Here is a 14940-nt window from a genome sequence, read left to right as displayed (position 1 = left end):
CCTTCTCAGGCCAGACAAAGGGGGCCTAGGCCTCACAGACTGGGCCTAGATTCCTGTCAGAACAAAACCTTTGGCTGCCTCACAGTGTGACAGCCTGGGAAAGGCCCACCTCAGCAGGGCTGAGATGCCCGGTCTGCCCTTTGATCCTTCATTTAAGCGCCAGGTCAGAGATTTCAAATTGCACACCCCCAATGGCAGAGGGGAGCAGGTCAAGAACAAAATGGGGCTGACCAATCTAAAAAACCCTGCAACTCTTTTCTTTGGCCTGTTTCACATGACTTGCCTCACATTGTGGAACACTAAGCCCACACTTAAAATGGAATTTGACATTACATGGTACAATGGAGTCAATAAATGGCATTCTTTTGCAACAAAGTCAATCCTTCTCTTTAAGTGGCTGAAAGCATGAAGCTAGAAAATACTCTACATTTACTTCTCTATGCAAGAAAATTGTATGTATCATCCAGACTTGCTTTCATCACAGCCTCTTCTTGCTGAAGACTGAAATGAGCTCAAAAGTGGCATATCTGTATTTGCCTCCACCGTGACTTTTATTTAAACCTATCAAAATGTCACTTGAAATTTACATTTTCCAAGTTGCTGAAATGCCCTTTGAATGAATGCAAAAGGATTCTGAATGAGCTTTAAAGATGAGAAAAACTGTTGAAATATAGTCAATGCAGAATACTGGAATACAACTAGCTTTTTTTCCTGTGACTACCAAGTTTTGTGGGCTGCTTCTGGGCTATTCCCCCCACCCTATTCTCAAACAGCAACATGCCCTTTAACTAAAACAGAGAAAGCCAGTATGTTGGGTAACATAGGGTATGACTTGGTGGGTCAGAATGTGGACTCTGTCAGATCAGAGAGCACATGCAGAGTACATAAAACATGGGGGGAAAGGAACCTCTTGGATGGAATTTGACAAAGCAGATGGAATATTATCTAGTAACCTCATTAAGTGACTCTGAGAAGACTACCTGTGTAAAACCAGACCCTGTATTCAAGATAATCTCAAATGCCAGTAAATCTTAATTATCAAATATGTATGAATACATGAAGCTGAGATAGAGCATGTTAAACCACTGGAGAAATGGCGACAGGAGTTCAACAATGGAACCCAACTGGCTAAGAGGGAGGCAGGCTTTCCCTCACTAGAGATCTTTGAGCACTAGCTGAACAGTCATCTGTTGGGAATGCACTAGCTTTGAATTCTCTGCATTGACCAAATGGCCTGTAAGATTTTTTCCAATTTTAAGTATCTAGGTTATCATTGTCTACCCTGACTGGCAGCAACTCTGCAAGGTCTCAGACAGAAAAAGGCTCTGTCCAAAATCTGCCACCTGACATCCTCCAACCAGACATGCCAGGAACAGAAGCTGGGACCTTCTACATGCAATGTATCTGCTCTCCCACTGGGCCACGGCCCTTCCAAACAGTAAAATTTCCAGTAATGAAGAGGAAAACACTAGAGATGGCAACACACACAAACTGTATACTATTGCATCAGTGTTTCAAGTCATATGCTATGCATAATTTTTTTACTTTACAGAATTTTATCATGACATGAAGCAATTTCATGTAACCGAAGCTCTACCTATATGACTCTAACAACTGGGAGAGAAAAAAACCCTAATTATTCAGAAAGAAATAATAAAATAAACCAAGGGGGGTGGGGGAAATGGTTGGCTGTTGGTCCCACAAATAGATTTTACCACAGCAAACAATGAAGCACAAGAGGTTTCAAAATACAGAAAGCTTACTGTTGAATAAATTTAGAGAAAGCCTTACCCAATTTCACACAGATATTTTACTGGTTAATTGGAGAGAATCTGAGGGTGCAGAGGAGAGATTGAAACTGTTCCATGCACAGATCGAAGAGTAGATCAGACTCTACACAAACTAAGATGTCACAAACTATATATTCATCCTTTTTACTGTTTTGCAACCTGAGAGATGGCATACTCAGTCGTGGCACCAAGGTTATAGAGCTCTCTCTCCTGGGATATTTGTCTGTCCCCTTCTATCACCTTCTGCCAGTGAGGGAAAACATTTTTGTTCCACCAGGCATTCCCTCAGCGATCCCTCCTTCCTGTCTTCTGTTTTATTTTGCTATTTTAGGTTTTAGCTCTGATTTTAACTATTTTTATGATGTATTTTTATTGTGTTTATTCTCACTGTTAGCTGCCTTGGTGGCCCTGATTGAGTTAAAAGGCAGGATATAAACACTGTAAATAAAATAAAATTCACATGCATAATTTGAAAGTGTCTGCTTTTAAAACACAGAAAAAGAGCCACAAAAGAGGGGTTCCTGCGAACTAGAAACTGACAGGTAGGGTCTGCTGCTTACTTCAAGTGAATACTGTGATGGTTTACTACTTAAGCAAATACCTCATGTAAATGAAAATGGGGACAAGGGAGAGAGAAGCTGGAGAAATATGTCCCAGAGTGTAATATGAAAACATTTCAGAAATGTTCAAGATGTTCAGTTCTCCCTTGTTCATTTCTATCCCTCTTCAAGCCAGAGAAGCACTTGTATGAGAGTTACGATCAGGTGACTGTCAACTTGCTGCACAAGACATGGAGAGTTGAACACCTTCAGATTTATGCAGCACGAAATAAATGTTTATTCTGTACTTCAGAACCTCTCTGCCAATAAAAGTTATGTAAATGGTAAAGGTACAAATCCTGTATTTTCTAGCAGCGCATGTGTAAGACCCATTCATGCACAGATTAGGGGAGTTGCAATTTTCCTTCATTTTTAATCACTGTGGATATGAAAAAATAAAAAGCTCTAAAGAACATTCAGGCAAGGGTAAAATTTGCCTCTAATCTATTTGAAGCCCTTCTGTGAATACTGCGCCTGTGTTGCCATGACAACGCCACCACATCTCTGAACTCAAAAGCAGCAACCCTTTTGATTCTCACCTTTGGCCATTTTATTGAGAACCATGTCAATTAGGATGTAGGTTCCACTTCTTCCTGCACCATCACTACAAACAGACAGGGAAGGGGGGGAAAATCCTGATCAATGCCATGTGCACAATAATTCAGCAGAAATGCAGTTACTGTTGATGTTATATTGGAAGCATAACATAGGGAGGGGAGAGGTAATACGGTGAGCTGGAGAGAAGGACAGAAAGAAGATATATAGCTACACAGGGGAGAAGGGAAGAAATATTTCATTATCTGTATATGAACTGTATAGCTTTGCAAGATACATTTGCTTCTTTAAAGGCAACAGTGTGCATATTTTGGACACAAATCTCAGAACCAATAGTTTTAAATTGTAATGAAATTTAAAATGCTAGATTTTTGAAGACCAATTTTTAAAAATCAAGTCTGTCAACCAGCTAGAGAAAAAGTGAAGAACAGACCAGCATCTTTCTCAGATGATTACTTTTTCTTGTGTTTGAGCTCACCAGAATGGCCGTGGCTTCGCTAGTTGACCTTTCAATCACCTGCCTCTCCTTACACTGCGAAAAATCTTTTGTTATTTAAGGATCATATTATTTCCTTACCAATTAATTGGATACTTGCCACTTGGGCCTGAAAAAAATGCCACTTTTTTTCCTTTTCATCTTAATACGGGGTGTTGTGATGAGCAGAAAAATTTCATGCAGTGTCTGAAAGGATTGTTTAATCTTCTAAAGGCTCTAGCTTTATAAACAAGCACACTCAAGAAATCTGAATCTATGACTCGGCAATGTGAGGAAGCCAAGATCCCTCAACTGAACGCAGTCTGCTTTGCTGTCAGAAACCTGCACATGGTCGGCAATGTGAAAGTTTTGGTGTCCGTTGGTGGCAAACATAATCAAGATTTTAGGCAATCAATATTTCTTGCCCTTTCCTCTGGTTTTAAAGGATTATATTTGTAGGAAAAAATGAATAAGAGAAAGAGAGAGAACTTGAAAACAGTTTTCTTTGGATAATTTCCTTCACCAAGAGAAGTTATTGATGAGTTGACAGGTGAAAACGACATTTATGTTGCTACTATCATTTCAATTTTTTAAAAAATTTCAGAGTAATTTACTAGACAACATTTTTAGCCCTCAGAATTAATGAGGCTAGAGAATTCCTGAAAGCTGCTGGGGGATTAACGTCAACAGAAAAACCAAAGCTTGTTTTTAAAAAGAATGTGATGTATACGTTATAATTTACATAAGAGACCACATATCTCTCCAAGTTATAGTAAAATAAACTGACTTACAGAGAGAAAATTCAGTCATTGGTTTTACTGGATCCTTGAAAACAGCGTAATTCCAAGACTCTGCTGAGACTTGAAACTGACATAACCAGAGAATACTAAGGCTTTGTAAACAGTGTTATCCTTTCCTGTAACAATTTCTTAACAGGTTTACTATAAACGCATTTAAATTTGTCAGAAGTTCAAGTACCAGAATGTTGGGGGTGGAGGTATACTATTTCTAGCCCAAGCCACTGGTCAATGGAAGTGGCTTTGGCCAGTGGTGGGACAACACACAGGCAGAGGAGGCGGGAATACCCAAGGCCAAGGTTCTTTCCAGCTGCCCTGCTTGTGTCAAGGGCTTTGGCACCACCAGAAACCAAGTAAGGTCACTCCTCTATTCCTGTGTTTCTAACATCACTCTCTTATGGGGCGAAAAAATAAAATGGGTTGCGTGCATGAATTATTAAAAAAACGCCTTTCCCTCAAAGCAATAATACATGGTCAAATGGTGAAAATTCCTTTATGATTTGAAAAAAAATGTTTGAGGGCTCTCTAAGACAATGAGCCGCAGAGCATATACCAGTCTACAACTTGAAGAACCGCTGAGATCCAAATGCATAATTCTGAACAACATTTGCAACACTATGTTTTTCAGAAGAAAGCAAGTTTTACCCTTTGAAATGTAAGAAATCTCTGCATGTACTAAAGAGCAGCAAATGTAGCACACGTGGCCAAAACAATAAGGAATCTTTTTGGAGGGAGGGGATTGCCCTCCAAATACATCCATAAAATTAGTTACACCTTTAGTTCAAGTTGTATGATTTCTTTATTAGCCTCTTTGAGGCTAACTTTAAAATGGTACTTGCCTGCAATGAACTATTACTGGACAAGAACGACCCCTGTAGCACTTGTTTACTTTTCTGTAATAAAACAAACACAGGTGTTAAGAAATACATTACTTCCCAAGCTGAGACTGTAGGCAAAAATAAGTATATTTTTTTTACCACCCATAAAAACATGGTTTGAATTATTCACAAAACCCAACCCATACTATAATCTTCAGGTGAATCATCCCTGTGCAAGCTTAATTCGTTCACTGGGACAATGGGTGCCATCCTCCAAACACTGCTCCTACACAAGATCTATTGGAATAAATCAAGATTTCGCCGAAGGCACAGTGCTTAGTGAATTCTGCCCTACGCCAGGGTATGCTGTTGACAACAGTAGCCTTAGCAAAACATGTGTGTGTGTGTGTGTGTGTTCCATTTCCTACTGATCCTCCGTACAGTAATACAGACACACTTGTACCATATTAGACCCTGTGAAAGTTCACTGATACATATTGGGATATTCCAAGTGGACCTTTGCACATCAGCACTTCTGCTCCCGTTCTTATACTGAACAAAGTACTGGTGTTTCCCACACACGTCAATAAAAGCACTTTTATTATTTCTCACATCTGAATGCAAAAAACCTACATTGGCTAGAAAACATGTTCTTCTTGGCTCTAATCCAACACAGCATGGGCACAGCAGCCAAGATTGTTTACATGGAAGCCTTCCCCCTTTATTTGCAACACTATAATCCTCCTAACAATTATTTCTTCAGTAGGGAAGGGGGAGAGTAGAATCAACCTTCCTCCCCTGCGACCATGTTTGCTCTTCAGCAGGTGATTGGTGGGATTTGGCTTTTTAAAAAGGATCATGCAAAATTCCGGCTTGCTGGTTCAGGAAGGGGAATTGGGGCACACAGAATCCATTTTTGCATGCAGCTAGGTATAAGGCATGCAGAAACCATTTTTCATGCATGTATGGCCCCAGGTTGTATCAAGGCACTTCTTTCTGTCCCTCAAGAACTTCATGCATGTACACGGACTGTGCAGAAGAGGTTCAAAAATACTTCAGTGTGAACCATCACTGTCATGTTATTTCGGAATGAATACATTTTAGCTATTGTTAAAAAGGATATTTTGGGTGTTAATATAACAATGCTACAATGCTACTGAGGCTGACAGCTTTTGTACTCAAGTAAATGCATTTAATAACAAGCTATAAAAGCTATATTCATATCAGAGGGGAAAATAACAGTTGAATATTATAAAAACACTTCTTATACTAGTGAATTAGAAACTGGTTAAATATATTTATATGTACCCTTTACCCCCCAGCTCAGTGAGTAGCCTTTGGCAAGTCACCCTCAGGCTTATGTCCCACCTATAAAATGAAAGAGGTAAACTAGTTTACAAAGTTATTGCAAAGATATGAATGCATTGTTAGTTTGTTGTCTGTGCAGCTACCCCAGTCTAAGCTTACCAAAATCAAAGGGCTTAGACTCAAGTAACTCTGCACAGGATTGCACTACAAACATCACACACTTTAGAATGATATATAATGAATAGTAAAATTGAAGTTCAAGAGTTGAGATTTAAATGTTAAACAAGTTACTCATCTAGAAATGTCAATTATAAACCATACGTTGAGTAGGCAAGGCACACGCTACAAAACACCTTTTTGCTACAACGCTATTTCAAAAGAGGAAAAGAACACCAAGTTATATGAAGCAGGACTGAATTGTTTTGACTAGAAATTTTACCAGTGCTAATTCATTTCTACTGGTCAGTTACATAGACTTTTTTTGTTTCTTTAAAAAAATTACTTCCGGGTACCAACTGTTTTTTTAAAGCCTAAATACATTTATGAAATCAACAATCTTAATTCTCGTTGAATCCAAGTGTGGCAAAGTTCGATGGTTTTAAATAGCAACACTTGGAATTTCAAGAATTTACAACACAGGAAATGTCTGAATGTTTATTGTAAATAATCTTCATAACATACCTTGGATTTAGATATGAGCCTCCGTTTTAAAAGCTATTGCACTGAGGTAAGGATATCCAGACTACGGCTAAAACTCAGGAAAAACACCTGCTTTTACATCTCCACTGGACCATCCATCCCTCAGCTTTCCTAGTTTAGCTCATAATGCTTAAGAATTACTGAACTGTAGTTTACTGTTCACGAGTACTCTGTGGTCTCACGTGTTTCCTCTTCTTCCTCCCGTGGTTTTGGGGATTGGTTAGGATTACAAATACAACCATAATGACTTTTTCATTCACCATATTTAACCCAAATCAAAGTGAGCAATCTCACTTCTGACCAACATAACTGTGTAGACCTAACATTACTGGATGTAGACCTAACACTAAGCAGAGTTACCAACTACTAAACCGTGGATTATGATTGGGCAGTTTTACACCTGCACCAAGCTGCTTGCAAATATTTTCCTTATTATCACGACACTTTAAAAGCATCATCTGGTCTCATAAACATAACCCTGGATAAAGATGTCTCATTTTCCATTTGGTAGCCTGTTATAATAATAATAATAATAATAATAATAATAATAATAATAATAATAATAATAATAATAATAATAGTGTACTTATATACCACTCTTCTAGGCAGATTAGTGCCTCACTCAGAGGGGTGAACAGTCAGTGTCATTATTATCCCCACAAAACGGCTGGGGAGCTGGGGCTGAGAGAAGTGGCTTACCCAAGGCTACCTACTGACCTCATGGCAGTAGTGGGATTTGAACCAGCAGAGAGCTGTTTCACAGTCCAACCACTTAACCAATAAGCTACAGGAGCATAACAACTGCTCATTACCACAAAGTGGAAGCCAATTTACACTCTATGTGATGCTACAGTTATATCAATGTGTGTTGTGTTAAATGCCTAAAGTGAGTCTCCAAAGGCAAATAAATGTACAACAGGATTTCTCCCGTTCCATGAGTGTTTGTGGATTTGCATCTCCCCTCTGCACTTTACATGTTTACACCAACAAACAGCAGTCAAACATTAGTGTAACTGCAAGCACATGTGTTAATTGGGCAGCAGTGCTTCTTAAGAGTCTGGCTAGGGAGAGGCAGGCATTTTCCCTTATATTTGCAACTCCAATATTTCAATGTATTTATCCAAAACTGACATGGGACTATCTGTGGAGTAGTTAAGGCATTTAGTTGCCATGTTATCCTGACTTCCATTTTTATTGACACCCATTTAAATACCTTAACCACCATATATTTCAGAAAGTGCAAGAAAATGACAAAGGGTTTCACAAAAGATCGCCACTGAAAAATAGTTTTGGAACCTTGAGAAATATACAGCAGTGCTAGTTCATTCATAGTTTAGTAGAAGGGGGGGAAATCATAAGTAATGCTTCCGATTGTTTAATATACAAATAAAATGCATACATACATACATACACACACAGAGGAAGAATTAACTAGGAAAGAATGATTAGTAATACAAACCAACCCTTCGCTCATTGAGTGAAAAAGAAATCACCATGCAAACCATCAGCAAGCATAGGTCAGAGGTCGTTAGAGGCTCAGAAAAGGGGCTTCCCACATTGTCCCTGCAGCAGAGTCACAGTTTCCAATGATCACTTTTGTGACTATGCAACTGGGCTTATATTACTAGCTGCAACATCACAAAAATGACACTGGCAACCGCTAATTAGCTGGCAAAATAAGAATTTGACCATTTTTAAAGTGAGCAGTGTTAGTAAATGCCATTGCACACAGCAAGCAGTGATAGCATAATATATATTTTAAGCAAAGCCCTCACATGTGATGCTAATTATCTTTTAGCTTCGCAGTGTCTCTTTTAAGTGTAAATGTGCTCCCTCTGGGCTCAAGAAATATTTAATTACACATTAGCAGTGCGTGACTAACAAGCTAGTCCAGAGTTAAAGAGACTGGTCTATTGTTGAAAATAAAATTACGACCCTAGAACGATGAAAACTGACCAGTGTTTTGAGGAGGAGGAGCAACTTCACCTTTCGAGTGCTGCATTGTGCATGGCTATTTTAAGCTTAAGGAGTGAAGAAAAGTCTGTCTTCAGTCACCTACTGATACCTGAGAGCACAATATTTTTAACCGACAAAAGCTTTTAATGCCCTAGCCTTGATTCATCTACTCAACACAGGATCATCTGAAGCCCTGCCCAATACAGAGGCACAAAAGAAGTGTTACGCTCGCAGTTTTCAAAGTCTTGCCAAATTAGCTCCAAGTTAGAATGCAACATTCCCATCAGCAGACGCTGGGGCAAGGTAATTTGGGGGATCCAGGGTTTTTCTTCCTGGTTACAATGCAGGGTTGGTTGTGTATATCTGTAACTTCATAGGTATGTGAGTATATAAATATACACACATATACAAATATATATATTTGTATATAAACATGTTAGATACACATCAAAACATGGACATTTAGAGGATGGGAGTTATACTGTGTAGCATAGTGTAACTGCCTCAGTGTTTATTATGTGGACTTTTAATAAATAGTTTAATTTTTTGAAAACTGTAAAACATTAATCATCAAGATTGGCAAGGGCAGAGCGTTTACTCCTTTTGCCAGTGACAAAATAGGTTCCTTCTGTACTACTACTGGAAATAAGAAAATTAACAGATTCAAAAAACTACTCTCTCTAGTCTTAAAACACCTTGTGTATACAGGAAGGATCGCACACCAAACATCCCCAAAAGACTTTATATATGTAAAATGGTTTTATAGGTTAAAAAAAAAACAACCCTGTGGCTATCTTTTGGATGAAAAGCCAAAACATCAGCCGTCCTTGAACTAACACATTTACTGGTCTGCTTCAGGTAAAGAGCACATCGACAGAAAAGACTTTCAGATTACATCGAAATTTATTTCACTTGTAGAATTAACTGTGTTCTGACCATTCTGTCCACTCCTTAGTACCACTAGCACTGAGGTGTTCTAGTTCCCATGAAACTTCATTTACACATTAAATAACTCTGAATGACACCTTCTGGATTGTGCCCATTGAGGGCCATAGCAATACTGCTGTTCTGCATCTAAGCGATAGATAAAGGTTACTCAGTTAAAACAAGCACAATCTACTGGGGGGGGGGGTGGTAGGGAAGGAGATCAGGTAATGGAACACAGTGACAGACGGCAACCACTTCACTGCTGGTACTGCAAAAATGTAACCCATGCATAAACCGGAAGACTGTAGGTAGGGTACTACAGTGCAGGGAGCCCTGCTCCAAAAGTAGAGGCGTGTTCCACCAGTGGAAGGCTTCTTGTACCAAAAGAAGCTTCCACTGTTAATGGAAGAGAACTTTAGTATGGAAAACCATGGGAAACAACAAGAGTTGTCCTTACAAATGATGCCCAGGAAACTGCTCCCAGGCTTTAGACAAGCCTGGGGGCATCTCAACCCTACTAGGAATTTTGTACTTGTCTAACTATATTATGGGGGAGATGATGGTCATGTGACATCCCAGTCCATGGGAGGGTACCTAGTAAGTGCACAAGCACACCTTCAAATGCCATTCCAAGCAAGGCTTCACCCCAGCTGTCCTGTTGCTCCAGCTGGATCCTCCGTGCTGGGAAAGGAGCAGTGTGTGAGAGGTTGCAGGATGCCCCAAGAACAAGTAGGGAGGCATCGCCTTGTCAAGCTATGTAACCAAGTGCCATTGCTTTGGCAAGGGGGCTCTGTGCACGTATTACATATGAAGGCAGATACCTGCAATAGCCAGTCAAGATCTAACAGGCTCTGGTGACTATGAAAAATCAGTACCTATAACCTAATGCACACATGGAACACCGTTTCAGATTCCAGATGTGTGTGTTAATGATAGTGTTACAGATTCAGCTTGCCATTATGCATTGAAACACAGAACCCTGCACTGTCTCATCTTCCTGTGGCTCCCCTGTTCCCATCTCTGCAGCACCAGCTCAACACTCAAATGATTTGTTTGTCTGGGTCTGAGTTATAACAGGGGATTATATCCTGCATGTCACTTTAAAACGTGAAAACCCCAAATTTGGTGGGGATAGTAATAATCTCCCAATGCCACGATACAATCATAGATAAGACGGGTTATCTACGAGGAACCGAGTCTTGTGGTACAGTCCAGGACACATCTGCCCCATCAGCCCGCACGCAACTCAGTAATTTTAAAGTGACGCCCTGCACTTGTACGTGGCGCTCTTCCTGCACTTCAGCTATCCATACTTCATGCCGTACCTGCGAAAATCCAGTAGGGACCTTGTGGAACCAGGAACTTTCTGGTCATGCCAAGTAAGGAAGTGGAATTGGGTCACGGTTCGAGTCTCGTTGCTTTCGAGATTTTTCAAGTAAAAGCTTCTCACAAGGAAGTCCTCGCACCAGATGTGCTCGGAGACCAGGTTTACCTATACATCACATAAAAAGGTGCAAACCAAAATTAAATAAGGAATAAAGAGCTAATGTAGTATGAACTTCATATATCAGGCGTGGCTGAATTTACTGAAGAGCTTGAATGACGTAATTTTCAGAAGTTCTAGAGGTACAAGACATATAATCTGGAATGACTGACTGTCTTTACAGACTGCCAATCAGAAGGAGTGAATTTTTTTCCCGTTTCCTGCTGTAGTCAGAATAGCTACAATTAAATCAGTCTGTTCTCAGCTAATCCAAGGCAGCCACTGTTTGACAGAATAGAATTACTCAGCAGAACGGCCTTGGGATAAATCAGGAAAAGCAGGGTTACAACATTTCAAATAAGTAACCAAATACATTGCCCAATGCCACCAAATAATTCTGCATGGCCCTCCCAAATACGGTGGCCATTTCTATTTGCAAGGAGATCCCACCGCTGGTTTCACCACTGCTAACCCTGTTTCATAGCCTGGCTTCTGAGCACAGGTGGAAATCCTTTTAATTTCATGAATGGGTAAATAAAACAAATTTTAAAAAAAGCTTATGAGGTAGCCAAGCTGAAAAGGACTGCTGCTCTATTAATGCTTGCTTTTCCAGTTAAAAACGCGTCCAGGCTTCCAGTGAAATTAAGCCACCTTTCTGTTTGTTTTTCACCTCCCAAGTTTTCTGGTCCTGTTCAGGGTACTCATGAGTCTCTCTGATCCTCCCCTCTTCTCCCCTCCCATCCAGTTCTTTAAGCCCCTCCCTTTGATCTTCTCCTTCCAGCCTTGGCAAGAAAAGAGACCACAGCAGAACAGAAAGAGGGGTGAGCATCTCCTCAGCCTCAGTGGGTTGACTCCTCCCATGTCAGGAGCTGATTGCCAGGTCTCTTGGCATTTGTGGGAGCAAGGAGCACCACTGTAGGAGTTGCAGTTGTGTAGGCTTCTAAAATGAACTTTCACTGAAGACCAGCATGCAGCTTGTGAGCCAAGATTCAGTCACTATTGAAATAAATATATACAAGCTGATGAGCAATCCTTTGGGAACATCCCCTGCATAAGACATTCATTTCTATGCATTGGACTGTGCCACAGGACCTCTTTTGGACTGAAAATGTAATAGCATTTAATTGCATATCAATGTGGAATGTACTATTTATGGGCTATATAAGAACAATAGTTTGGATTTATTTGCTCAGCATTCAAATGTTTTGTTGATACTTCGCTTGGAGGAGAACAATAGCTTGGATCCTAACCCCACTCTTTTGTTTCTGCAGCACTATGAAGGCAGTGCTTCAATAGCGGGGGTTTTTTTTGCAACGCTACGCGTCTGCCACTTACTGCAATAGAGCATCACTTCCAAAAATGGAAGGGCTAGCATCCAAGTCAGTAGTCATTATTGACCACAATGGATTACTTGATGGATTGGGACCAGCCCTATTCAGCAGACTTATGTGAAAGCTGCTCTTCAGCCCTTACTTAGTGATAGCAGCTCCACAGCCTCTTCTAGAAACTGACTCAATAATTCCAATCATTTTAAGATGCCAATCTGGTATGTGGAAGAGAATGATAGAGTTGGATGATTTGATTCACCTCTGGCTTAGGTGTGAAATTCTATGAGCGGGGGGGGGGGGCCTCATGGGCATGTCACTATTAGAGAGCCAATGTGGTATTAGTGGTTCAACTGTCAGGCTAGGGTGTGAGTTGTAACATTATAAGCACAGTTACTGTTATTTTAAATCCCCACTCTGCTACAATGCTCACCAGATGACTTCCAGCCTCCTCGGCCTGACTTGACCTGACAGTGTTGTTGTGGAGATAATGGGGAAGGAAAACCTTGTAGGTTGCCTTGGAGGAAGGACATCACAACCCAGTTAAAACAGAATATTCCATTTTAATCTCTGTTTACAAGCAGATCACCACCTTATTAGGACTGAGCCGAAAGGCTTTAATATGTTTGGCCCACACTTTTGCCGTTGATGGAAGAACACATCTTTTCATGTTCAGGGTCCAGGGTTCAAGTGCCAACCCCTCCAATAAAGGCTCTTGGATAGCAGGGCTGGGAAAGAACTCTGCCTGGGGTTTGGAACACTACTGTAAACTGATAATACTGATCCCGAAGTACCAGTGACCGTTAGGATATGACAATTTCATCTTTTCATAGTGTAAAGTAACACCCTTAGTTAACATTGCTTTCAAATGCAGCACAGGCCACTAAATTAGACCAAAATCAAAATTAAATCTCCTTAGAATTGCTAAATCCAAGCACTCTACCTCAACCTGTTTACACTGGACAATCAGTATCTATTTAACAGACTACCAGGCAGCTTCCCCCCGCCCCACATCCAGGTGAGCCTGATCTTGTCAGATCTCAGAAGTTAGTAATTGGATGGGAGACCTCCAACGAAGATCAGGGTTGCAGAAGCAGGCAATGGCAAACCACTTCTTTTAGTCTCCTGCCATGACACCCCCACCAGGGGTCACCAGGGCACTCTCTACCACCGTTAAAATAAGCAGAAGTTGAGCATTATGGTCCTAAGAAATGGCTTATTACCCTCAGAAGCATCATCTTCCACATGAACATACTTATACAGGTTAGGAGGGGCTGTGGCTCAGTGGAAGAGCCTCTGCTTTGCATGCAGAAGGTGCCAGGTTCAATCCCTAACATCTCCAGTTAAAACGATCAGGTGATGTGAAAGATACCCTGGAGAGCTGCTGCCATTCTGAGTAGATAAAACTGACCTTGATGGACCAATGGCTGGTTCAGTATAAGGCAGCTTCACGTGCGTTCAAATACTATGACATTCTTGACAGGCCTTACTTCGAAGCATGTCTTTGGTTCCAGTTTGATTGAAAAAGGACACGGAGCTGTGCCCTCTTTGAAGTGATGTCCACATTATGGAACTCCCTTCTCAGGAAAGCTCACTGGGCAAACTCTCTAACAGCTTTCTGGCAACTTGTATGTTTGTCCTTCTAAGCTTCTGAGAGTTTGTGAGAAGGACCATCAGCCGCTGCTTGACTGGGACTGTGCATTTGCTTCTCTTTTTGCTGTCTTGGTGCTTTAAGAGTTAGAATGTTTTGTTTATTGTTCCTTTTACTGTATTATGATCCACTCAAGTGGAATATTGACCCCTAAACATATCAAAAGAGATGGCTGATATGAAGGCGAGACTGAGTGGGAAGGTGATTCTTCAATGCTATATTCTACTCGAATCATAGTCAGTATGGACTCAGTATATCTTAGTCAACTTCTGCACTGGGCTTGCATTGGGCCATCAGCGAAGCAACCTGGACCTGACCCTGCTTGATGTCCACAGGATGCTACTGTAGTTTCTCTCTTTGGGTCATCAGAGCTACATAAATCTATAGATTTGGGATGGAAAAAAAGCTAAACAACATTTAAGTTAACTATCAAAATGATAAGCAGGCTTTAAAAAAAATAAGCACTAGAAGCTGCAGCTGCTGATAAATATTTATAGGCATAATATTTTCTTATAATGTATAAATTTTAATTCCATCCTTGTTTGTATTTTAAAGTC

The 14940-nt window shown here is 40.4% G+C and overlaps 1 protein-coding gene across 1 annotated transcript in view; it reads right to left on the bottom strand.

Moving 5' to 3' along the window:
• Window positions 1-14940, bottom strand: part of PTPRN2 (protein tyrosine phosphatase receptor type N2) — an 816843-nt gene that overhangs the window by 16438 nt on the left and 785465 nt on the right. The window contains exons 19-21 of the mRNA XM_054990963.1: window positions 11250-11416; window positions 5056-5109; window positions 2929-2993 (exon numbers count right to left, since the gene is read on the bottom strand). Coding sequence (XP_054846938.1) covers window positions 2929-2993; window positions 5056-5109; window positions 11250-11416 — 286 coding nt within the window. The remainder of the gene's footprint in view (window positions 1-2928; window positions 2994-5055; window positions 5110-11249; window positions 11417-14940) is intronic.

This window comes from Eublepharis macularius, chromosome 11 (assembly GCF_028583425.1).
Source record: "Eublepharis macularius isolate TG4126 chromosome 11, MPM_Emac_v1.0, whole genome shotgun sequence".
Taxonomy (NCBI): Eukaryota; Metazoa; Chordata; class Lepidosauria; order Squamata; family Eublepharidae; genus Eublepharis; species Eublepharis macularius.
The sequence above is the reverse complement of the archived record's forward strand: the minus strand, read 5'-3'. Positions and strand labels throughout refer to the sequence as shown.